The following is an 11,418-nucleotide window of genomic DNA, read 5'->3' on the forward strand; positions in this document are numbered from 1 at the left end:
AGGCCTTGTTCCTAAATATCGCTATCGCTGTTTGTTTACTCGTTTTACTCGCATCTATACTTCCTGCAATATTACCACCATCAACCACACACCGAGTCCCGGACAGCAAAGCACTTTTCTCGGTGCCGTTGCTACTACTTACATTTATTCATACCACCTGTATTTCACTATCTCTTCGCCGAACTAGTGCACCTATTAGGTGTGTTGGGGACACAAGAGACTTCTTGCTTTGTGGTTGCGGTGGTTGCACGAGAGGGATATCTTTGACCTCTTCCTCCCTGAGTTCGATAAACCTTGGGTGATCCACTTAAGGGAAACTTGCTGCTGTTCTACAAACCTCTGCTCTTGGAGGCTCAACACTGTCTACAAGAATAGAAGCACCGGTAGACATCAAGCCTTTACTAATAACGGAGAGCATGCAAGATCATAAACAACACATAGGTAATAGATTGATAATCAACATAACATAGTATTCTCTATCCATCGGATCCCAACAAACACAACATATAACATTACGAGATAGATGATCTTGATCATGTTAGGCAGCTCACAAGATCCGACAATGAAGCACATAAGGAGAAGACGACCATCTAGCTACCGCTATGGACCCATAGTCCAGGGGTGAACTACTCACTCATCACTCCGGAGGCGACCATGGCGGTGAAGAGTCCTCCCGGAGATGATTCCCTCTCCGGCAGGGTGCCGGAGGCGATCTCCCGAATCCCCCGAGATGGGATTGGCGGCGGCGGCGTCTCTGGAAGGTTTTCCGTATCGTGGCTCTCGGTACTGGGGGTTTCGCGACGGAGACTTTAAGTAGGCGGAAGGGCGGAGTCGGGAGAGTCACGGGGGGCCCACACACCAGGGCCCAGGCCGCGCCGCCCTGCTGTGTCGCCACCTCGTGGCCCCACTTCGTCTATCCCTCAGTCTTCTGGAAGCTTCGTGGCAAAATAGGCCCCTGGGCGTTGATTTCGTCCAATTCCGAGAATATTTCCTTACTAGGATTTCTGAAACCAAAAACAAGCAGAAAACAAAGAATCGGCTCTTCGGCATCTCGTTAAAAGGTTAGTGCCGGAAAATGCATAAATATGACATAAAGTATGCATAAGACATGTAGATATCATCAATAATGTGGCATGGAACATAAAAATTATCGATACGTTGGAGACGTATCAGCATCCCCAAGCTTAGTTCCTGCTCGTCCCGAGCAGGTAAACGATAATAAAGATAATTTCTGGAGTGACATGCCATCATAACCTTGATCATACTATTGTAAGCATATGCAATGAATGCAGCGATCAAAACAATGGTAATGACATGAGTAAACAAATGAATCATAAAGCAAAGACTTTTCATGAATAGTACTTTCAAGACAAGCATCAATAAGTCTTGCATAAGAGTTAACTCATAAAGCAATAAATCAAAGTAAAGGTATTGAAGCAACAGAAATGAAGATTAAGTTTCAGCGGTTGCTTTCAACTTATAACATGTATATCTCATGGATATTGTCAATGTAAAGTAATATAACAAGTGCAATATGCAAGTATGTAGGAATCAATGCACAGCTTCACACAAGTGTTTGCTTCTTGAGGTGGAGAGAGATAGGTGAGCTGACTCAACATAAAAGTAAAAGAAAGGCCCTTCGCAGAGGGAAGCATTGATTGCTATATTTGTGCTAGAGCTTTGGTTTTGAAAACAAGAAACAATTTTGTCAACGGTAGTAATAAAGCATATGTATCATGTAAATTATATCTTACAAGTTGCAAGCCTCATGCATAGTATACTAATAGTGCCCGCACCTTGTCCTAATTAGCTCGGATTACCGGGATTATCATCGCAATACACATGTTTTAACCAAGTGTCACAAAGGGGTACCTCTATGCCGCCCGTACAAAGGTCTAAGGAGAAAGTTTGCATTGGATTTCTCGCTTTTGATTATTCTCAACTTAGACATCCATACCGGGACAACATAGACAACAGATAATGGACTCCTCTTTAATGCATAAGCATGTAGCAACAATTAATGTTCTCAAATGAGATTGAGGATATATGTCCAAAACTGAAACTTCCACCATGGATCATGGCTTAGTTAGCGGCCCAATGTTCTTCTCTAGCATTATGCATGCTCTAACCATTAAATGAGTGGTAAATCTCCCTTACTTCAGACAAGACGGACATGCATAGCAACTCACATGATATTCAACAAAGAGTAGTTGATGGCATCCCCGGGAACATGGTTATCGCACAACAAGCAACTTAATAAGAGATACAGTACATAAGTACATATTCAATATCACAATAGTTTTTAGGCTATTTGTCCCATGAGCTATATATTGCAAAGGTAAAGAATGAAAATTTTAAAGGTAGCACTCAAGCAATTTACTTTGGAATGGCTGAGAAATACCATGTAGTAGGTAGGTATGGTGGACACAAATGGCATAGTGGTTGGCTCAAGGATTTTGGATGCATGAGAAGTATTCCCTCTCGATACAAGGTTTAGGCTAGCAAGGTTATTTGAAACAAACACAAGGATGAACCGGTGCAGCAAAACTCACATAAAAGACATATTGTAAACATTATAAGACTCTACACCGTCTTCCTTGTTGTTCAAACTCAATACTAGAAATTATCTAGACTTTAGAGAGACCAATTATGCAAACCAAATTTTAGCAAGCTCTATGTATTTCTTCATTAATAGGTGCAAAGTATATGATGCAAGAGCTTAAACATGAGCACAACAATTGCCAAGTATCAAATTATTCAAGACATTTTAGAATTACTACATGTAGCATTTCCCGATTCCAACCATATAACAATTTAACGAAGAAGATTCAACCTTCGCCATGAATACTATGAGTAAAGCCTAAGGACATATTTGTCCATATGCAACAACGGAGCGTGTCTCTCTCCCACACAATGAATGCTAGGATCCATTTTATTCAAACAAAACAAAAACAAAAACAAACCGACGCTCCAAGCAAAGCACATAAGATGTGATGGAATAAAAATATAGTTTCGAGGGAGGAACCCGATAATGTTGTCGATGAAGAAGGGGATGCCTTGGGCATCCCCAAGCTTAGACGCTTGAGTCTTCTTAAAATATGCAGGGTGAACCACCGGGCATCCCCAAGCTTAGAGCTTTCACTCTCCTTGATCATATCGTATCATCTCCCTCTCTTGATCCTTGAAAACTTCCTCCACACCAAACTCAAAACAACTCATTAGAGGGTTAGTGCACAATCAAAATTTACATGTTCAGAGGTGACATAATCATTCTTAACACTTCTGGACATTGCACAAGGCTACTGAAAGTCAATGGAATAGAAAAATCCATCAAGCATAGCAAAACAGGCAATGCGAAATAAAAGGCAGAATCTATCAAAACAAAACAGTTCGTAAAGACGAATTTTATTGAGGCACCAGACTTTCTCATATGAAAATGCTCAAATTGAATGAAAGTTGCGTACATATCTGAGGATCACTCACGTAAATTGGCATAATTTTCTGAGTTACCTACAGAGAATTAGGCCCAAATTCGTGACAAAGAAAGAAATCTGTTTCTGCGCAGTAATCCAAATCTAGTATGAACCTTACTATCAACGACTTTACTTGGCACAACAATGCAATAAAATAAGATAAGGAGAGGTTGCTACAGTAATAACAACTTCCAAGATTCAAATATAAAATAAAAGTACTGTAGCAAAATAAACACATGGGTTATCTCCCAAGAAGTGCTTTCTTTATAGCCATTAAGATGGGCTCAGCAGTTTTAATGATGCACTCCCAAGAAATAGTAGTTGAAGGAAAAGAGAGCATCAAAAAGCAAATTCAAAACAAATTTAAGCCTAACATGCTTCCTATGCATAGGAGTTTTGTAAATAAACAAGTTCATGAAGATTAACAAGCATAAGAAGATAGAACAAGTGTAGCTTCAAAAATTTCAGCACATAGAGAGGTGTTTTAGTAACATGAAAATTTCTACAACCATATTTTCCTCTCTCATAATAACTTTCAGTAGCAACATGAGCAAACTCAACAATATAACTATCACATAAAGCATTCTTATCATGAGTCTCATGCATAAAATTAGTACTCTCCACATAGGCATAATCAATTTTATTAGTTGTAGTGGGAGCAAATTCAATAAAGTAGCTATCATTATTATTCTCATCATCAAATATGGGAAGCATATTGTAATCATAATCAAATTTATCCTCCATAACAGGCGGTACTAAAAGACCAATATCATTATAATCATCATACAGAGGAGGCAAAGTATCATCAAAGTAAATTTTCTCCTCAATGCTTGGGGGACTAAAAATATCATGCTCATCAAAGCCAGCTTCCCCAAGCTTAGAATTTTCCATATCATTAGCAACAATGGTGTTCAAAGCGTTCATACTAATATGTTCCATAGGTTTTTTAATTTTCGCATCAAACCATCCATGTCTTAGAAATAGAATAAGAAGCTCATTGTTGTCCATTATGCCTAACTAGTGTAAACAAGAAACAAAAAGATGCAATTGCAGGATCTAAAGGAAATAGCTTCGAGCACACACACAACGGTAACAGAAAAGTACTTTACTTGGGACCGGAGTATGAGAGCCTTTTACCTTTCCTCCCCGGCAACGGCGCCAGAAAAGTGCTTAGTTGCCGGGGTCCGGTGTGTGAGTGCCGTTTACCTTTCCTCCCCGGCAATGGCGCCAGAAAAGTAGCTTGATGCGTGCAATCGACACGTCCGTTGGGAACCCAAAGAGGAAGGTGTGATGCGTACAGTAGCAAGTTTTCCCTCAGAAAGAAACCAAGGTTTATCGAACCAGGAGGAGCCAAGAAGCACGTCGAAGGTTGATGGCGGCGGGATGTAGTGCGGCGCAACACCAGGGATTCCAGCGCCAACGTGGAACCTGCACAACACAACCAAAGTACTTTGCCCCAACGTAACAGTGAGGTTGTCAATCTCACCGGCTTGCTGTAACAAAGGATTAGATGTATAGTGTGGATGATGATTGTTTGCAGAAAACAATAGAACAAGTATTGCAGTAGATTGTATTCGATGTAAAAGAATAGGACCGGGGTCCACAGTTCACTAGAGGTGTCTCTCCCATAAGATAAATAGCATGTTGGGTGAACAAATTACAGTTGGAGCAATTGACAAATAGAGAGGGCATGACCATGCACATACATGATATGATGAGTATAGTGAGATTTAATTGGGCATTACGACAAAGTACATAGATCGCTATCCAAGCATGCATCTATGCCTAAAAAGTCCACCTTCAGAGTTATCATCCGAACCCCTTCCAGTATTAAGTTGCAAACAACGGACAATTGCATTAAGTATGGTGCGTAATGTAATCAATAACTACATCCTCTGACATAGCATCAATGTTTTATCCCTAGTGGCAACAAAGACATCCACAACCTTAGAACTTTCTCGTCACCGTACCAGCATTTAATGGAGGCATGAACCCACTATCGAGCATAAATACTCCCTCTTGGAGTTAAGAGTAAAAACTTGGCCAGAGCCTCTACTAATAACGGAGAGCATGCAAGATCATAAACAACACATAGGTAATAGATTGATAATCAACATAACATGGTATTCTCTATCCATCGGATCCCAACAAACACAACATATAACATTACAGATAGATGATCTTGATCATGTTAGGCAGCTCACAAGATCCGACAATGAAGCACATAAGGAGAAGACGACCATCTAGCTACTGCTATGGACCCATAGTCCAGGAGTGAACTACTCACTCATCACTCCGGAGGCGACCATGGCGGTGAAGAGTCCTCCGGGAGATGATTTCCCTCTCCGGCAGGGTGCCGGAGGCGATCTCCGAATCCCCCAAGATGGGATTGGCGGCGGCGGCGTCTCTGGAAGGTTTTCCGTATCGTGGCTCTCGGTACTGGGGGTTTCGCGACGGAGGCTTTAAGTAGGCGGAAGGGCGGAGTCGGGAGAGTCACGGGGGGCCCACACACCAGGGCCGCGCCGCCAGGGCCCAGGCCGCGCCGCCCTGCTGTGTCGCCACCTCGTGGCCCCACTTCGTCTATCCTTCGGTCTTCTGGAAGCTTCGTGGCAAAATAGGCCCCTGGGCGTTGATTTCGTCCAATTCCGAGAATATTTCCTTACGAGGATTTCTTAAACCAAAAACAGCAGAAAACAACAACCGGCTCTTCGGCATCTCGTTAATAGGTTAGTGCCGGAAAATGCATAAATATGACATAAAGTATGCATAAGACATGTAGATATCATCAATAATGTGGCATGGAACATAAGAAATTATCGATACGTTGGAGACGTATCAACCACCATGGATTATCACCTCTCACCTACCATCACCTCCTCGCCATCCACGAAGTCGGGCACAAGGCCTACCACGACTGCGTGTGCAAATACCACCATGACACCGACGACAGTGACTACCACCATGGATTATCACCTCTCACCTACCTTGGCCATGGTACCCTTATGTGTAGCATTCGTGGCCTTCTCCGTGTCGGTGCGGTTTTTGGCCTTTGTCTTCCTTGTGGTGGCCATCCTTGCTGCCACCTCTGTCATGATCTGGGCCACAAGGGAAGTCACTGGTCCCTCGTCGACCACCACATGTGAATCAACAATGGGTTATGAAGATGTCATTTGCGAGTCCCCAAGGTAGACCATGGCATGGCTAAAGTCATTACGAAAAGAGTCCTACACAATGAGCATATCACAAATGAATAAGCAAAGATCAAAACCTACAGCACTAGCGAGCCACAAAAGTGTTACAGATTACGAAGAACCCCAATTGTAGTGCATGAAAGGTGAATCGACCTAGGATCAAAGAAGATATGGCAAATGGTAGGTCAACGAATCACGGGGAATCATGGCGATGAATAGTGTTTGCCACATCCTTGGGCCTGTTGGAGCTTCACGAACTGCATCTTGTGGGCTGTAAGCGTGTAGGCCCATTAGATTACGAAGTGGGCCAACGGTTAGCGCTCAGTCCAGCGGGCCGTGCCTGCGTAACCTTGGGCAGTCCCGCTCCACCACTATAAAGTCTCCTCCTCGCACCGCTAGGTTTCGGTCCCTTCTTCATCTCCACATCCTCGGCGGCGGCGCAGCGGCGACAGGACAAGGCAAAATGGTGAGCTAATCGCGCCGCCTCTCGTCGGAATCCCCGTCTAGATCCGCGATCCTGACCCCTGTTGTTTCGTGCTGCAGACCAAGGGTACGGGCAGCTTCGGCAAGCGCCGGAACAAGACGCACACGCTGTGCATCCGCTGCGGCCGACGCAGCTTTCACCTGCAGAAGAGCACCTGCTCCTCCTGCGGCTACCCTGCCGCTCGCATCCGCAAGTGTAAGAACCCTGGTTACCTTGGCTCCTCCTCCTTCGTGTGGCCTAGTTGTTGTAGATAGATGTGTTGGTTGATTTTGCATGCGCGAGGCTGTGTTTGCCTATATTCTGCAGTCTCTATGAGACGTCTGCTTGCGAATCTTCGGGGCCCCATAGATAGTGTCCTCGGGTGCCAGTTCTGTAGCTCGATGCGATAAAGGCGTCTCCATTAATCGTGACTAGCTTCTGTTCCGGGTCTGTGATGCGTTAGGTTTGGATCTTCAGGTTCAGGATTCCACGTCTGTAACTCATTGCGAGAAATACTTAGTTTAAGGACGTAGTTACGGCCCCTGTTATAGCTCATGCAAGTATGTGGGGATGATAGGGTCGATGAATTGGCTGAGCTATAGCACCTGACTCCTTCATTTTATCCTCTTGTTCATTATATGTTTATATGATGTCGAACCTGTTATTCATTTGTAGTGGTGCCTGCTTGATTAAGTTTGAGACAGTACTTATGGTCACCTTTCATGAGTCAGTTTTGTGCCCACAATTCTCAAAATGCTATGATGAATCATGAAATCTACAACGCATGTCAGACTTCAGAGATGCCTTGGCATTGATGAGAAGATATTTCATATTCTGAGCAATATTTTCTTTGCTTCAATCTTCTGCTCAATGCCTGTTTTCGTTGGGCGCTAGTCTGAGAACCGCGCCTGCACAATTTGTTCTGTTAATTAAATTTCTTAGGTAATGGTCTGCATGATTTGCTTATTTTGCTGAAAAGTAGAGTGCATTTGTTTTGTAAGAACTTCTCCTTGTGATTTATCAGAACATTAGCTGAGATTAAATCTACACAAACCTTTTTAATCTTATTCTGTATTTTTATATCCCCATATCTAGATGGAATACATCTTCTGTTATTCATGCTTGATTAAATCTGTGAGGATCATGTGATGAGGAATAAACTGCAACAATATGATAGAGCTATGCTCCTCTGATTCTTAGTATTTAAGTCTCTGATGATATCTCACACATGTCGTGGTTGCGCATTTCATGTTCATCTACTGAAGGAAGTATTTACATTTTCTCACCAGATTTGATTTAATATTCCATTTTTAGTGAAATGTCTTCACCCATGGGTTTTGTATTCTATTTTCATGGCTTTTGTTTTGTATGGACGTGTGTTGAGGACAGGTCGAGTTGAGATGATTGCATAAGATATACTCTAATTTTTACTATTTCAGTTGTGGCCCCTATGTGTCTTTTGTATTGCCTGATTCTGTTTATGTTTCATGTGATGATGGATAAACTGCAACAATATGACAGGAGTTAAACTCCCGTGATTCGTAGTTTAAGTCTGATGATTCTCTGTGCTTTATGTTGAGTGCAATTTTGTTTCACTTGTCTTCATTAACTTGCCAAGTAGCTCTAAAGATTTGTTCCTTTTTAATATTGATATGTATGTTCTTCATTTCCTAATACCTTTTGTTTCAAGTGATGATGGATAAACTGCAACAATATGACAGAATTTACACTTCCTTTATTCGTAGTTCTTTATCTGATCAATTCTCCATCTTTTATCTTATGATGTGTGGTTCTAACTTTGTATGGTCACTTCTTGATCACAATCTTGACTGTTATCTTGCTACCAATACACTCCAAGAATGAAGAAAGAAGTTGATTTAATAGTGTTTGTTTGTGTGTTCAATTATATATATGTTATCTGTTTGGATACCACCTTACTCTGCTGTGTGGGATTACTAGACCATGGCTCAACTTTATCAGACGTTTAGTTTCTGCATTTGCTATATCTTGTATCATTTCAAATAAGCTTGTGTTAACATAGTGATCAATTATTTCAGACAACTGGAGTGTGAAGGCTATCAGGCGCAAGACCACTGGAACTGGAAGGATGAGGTACATGCGCCATGTGCCTCGCAGGTTCAAGAGCAACTTCAGAGAAGGTACCTGACACTCACATGAAATGTCACAAATTCAATCTGTTAAATCATGATTCCCCAGATGGTAGAGCAGTCAAAAAAACTCTGTTAAATAAGTCCTGTTCTGATGGCTGTTTTGTTTAATCTCAATTCAGGTACCGAGGCTGCCCCCAGGAAGGCAGCTGCCGCCAACTAGGTCTGATTTTGCCATCGGGAATCCCGTGAAGTTAGAATTTGAAGACTTTTACTTTGATGATTGTACCGTCTAAGCTATTGTTGCTATAGCATTCAGTATGGATCTGATATGTTTTGTTGCATGATGTTGAAATTTGACCTCTAAATCTTGAGCAAGAGCAAATTTGTGCGGAGTTTATGTGCTACCTGTTGCTTTCTCTTTAAATCTCAGGTGTTATTATATTACGCCAGCCTAGAAAACATATGTTAATCTCAGAACCAATAACTTTTGGCCCGTGTGAATTCCAGTTTGATCCTACTCTTAGAGTTCTGTAGATGTTGCAGGGTTCTTACTTGCAAGTTAGTCTTGCATGAGAGTTTGTTCTAGTTGATTTTTCTCTGCGATGAAAAATGTGTAATTTCCACCTTCCTGAGCAAAATTTTGATCCCACTCAAGTTGTTCCTTTGCCCCGTCGAGCAATCCCTAGCTCCAATAATAACCCTCGATAGATGCCCTCCTCCCACACCGTGATTTTGCCCCTCCATATCTGTTCTCATCCCGCAGACTTCTGCATAACTTCTTGGTCGAGGATAGCGATGGATGGACGGCATTCTTGCTTGTGCCGCCGAAGCAGAGTAGGACTCTGGTGTCACTCTCAGCACTTAATCCACGCCACTGATTTGACTCCTGCGGTTAGCAATATTTCCCCTTTCCTCTGCCGACTCGGTGATTTCTAGATTTGCTGCAATTCATAGTTGAGTGAACTCCTTGGTTGCCTGAAACCTAATTCTGATTCCTGTCATGTGGTTGCGGAGATGGAGTATGATCTGCCGTGACGGAACTGTGGCCGCCGTACTTCAGGATACCGCTCGATCGTCCTTTTCAGGTGCACTTCCCGGGACTGTCTCCGCGTATCGCCGAGATCCTCCTCACAGTTCCACCATCCTCCATGGAGCCGGGGCTAGAGCTGCCGCATACGGTGTACACTGAAGAAACTGTCGGTTTAGCCTTCACATGGTCTGCTCCAGGATTACCCGGTGACGCTCTGTTGTTGAACAATGCCTCCTCCTCATTCGATGTTAGATGTGCATTTTTTTTACAGCTAATGCATGGAGGATTTTGGTCCCCAAGCAAGAGTAAGATTGAAACCATCACACGATGCATGTGCAGGAGTCTACTTTGGTTTAGTTAGGTGTATATGAGCGGCGTCACTGGCATAAGAAATTTATTGGTCCTTGCACATCAGAGTTGCAGGGGTAACGAAACAAGTGATGTACTTTTCTTTTTAAAATGCCTTGATCTTTAAGTCTGCCTTGTCTTTGTGCTTTTCCCTCTCAGAAAGCGGCGATTTACACAAAAATAACCCTTTTATGAAACTATAGCACAGAACTGACCTTCCGGACAAACTATTTCACTCATCTAACTCTTTTGTGTGGCGCCCCTCCCATGAGCGCCACACCTCACTGTGTGGCGCCCATGCGAGCGGCACCACTCGCCCATCCGACGTGGCGTCGTCGACGCTGATATGTGCTTGACGCTGACATGGCAGGATGTGTGGCGCCCGTGGCAACGGCGCCACACATCTTGTTATGTTTGCACAAAACATATTGCCTGGGACTTAGCCGTTTTTGCGAGCCTGTTTGTGTGGCGCCGACGACATGGGCGTCACACTTCATAGTGTGGCGCCGATGCCACCGACGCCACACAAACAGGGTCGCCAAAACGGCTAAGGGCTAAGCGTCCAGAGCCTCTGGATGTTTTCGACATATAAATTGACATGTGTGGCGCACATGGCATCGGCGCCACACAGTGAAGTGTGGCGCCCGTGGCAAGGGTCACGGGCGCCACACGTTGACTTGTGCTAAACCATGAAAATTCCTACCTTATTTCAACAGTTTTCAATACAACAATAGCAATTTCAATAGCAATTTTATACACACATCATACACATAGCTCACATCGTAGCTCACATCGTAGCACA

The 11,418-nt window shown here is 43.2% G+C and overlaps 1 protein-coding gene and 3 non-coding genes across 4 annotated transcripts; all 4 read left to right on the plus strand.

Annotated features, from left to right (window-relative positions):
• Window positions 1-7,213: 7,213 nt before the first annotated feature.
• On the plus strand, window positions 7,214-9,642 carry LOC124661028 (60S ribosomal protein L37-2-like; the record flags this gene model as incomplete). Its single annotated transcript, XM_047198890.1, is given in 3 exon segments — window positions 7,214-7,343; window positions 9,185-9,286; window positions 9,418-9,642. Coding segments are annotated over 3 exon segments (273 nt in total), but the record flags the coding sequence as incomplete, so codon positions are not given.
• LOC124668771 lies at window positions 7,878-7,972 on the plus strand. Its single transcript, XR_006991856.1, has one exon. It is a non-coding gene; the product is annotated as a small nucleolar RNA R64/Z200 family (small nucleolar RNA).
• LOC124668755 lies at window positions 8,266-8,347 on the plus strand. The gene has a single exon (XR_006991843.1). It is a non-coding gene; the product is annotated as a small nucleolar RNA Z199 (small nucleolar RNA).
• Window positions 8,610-8,688, plus strand: LOC124668760. The gene has a single exon (XR_006991847.1). It is a non-coding gene; the product is annotated as a small nucleolar RNA Z199 (small nucleolar RNA).
• Window positions 9,643-11,418: the final 1,776 nt, after the last annotated feature.

This window comes from Lolium rigidum, chromosome 6 (assembly GCF_022539505.1).
Source record: "Lolium rigidum isolate FL_2022 chromosome 6, APGP_CSIRO_Lrig_0.1, whole genome shotgun sequence".
Taxonomy (NCBI): domain Eukaryota; kingdom Viridiplantae; phylum Streptophyta; class Magnoliopsida; order Poales; family Poaceae; genus Lolium; species Lolium rigidum.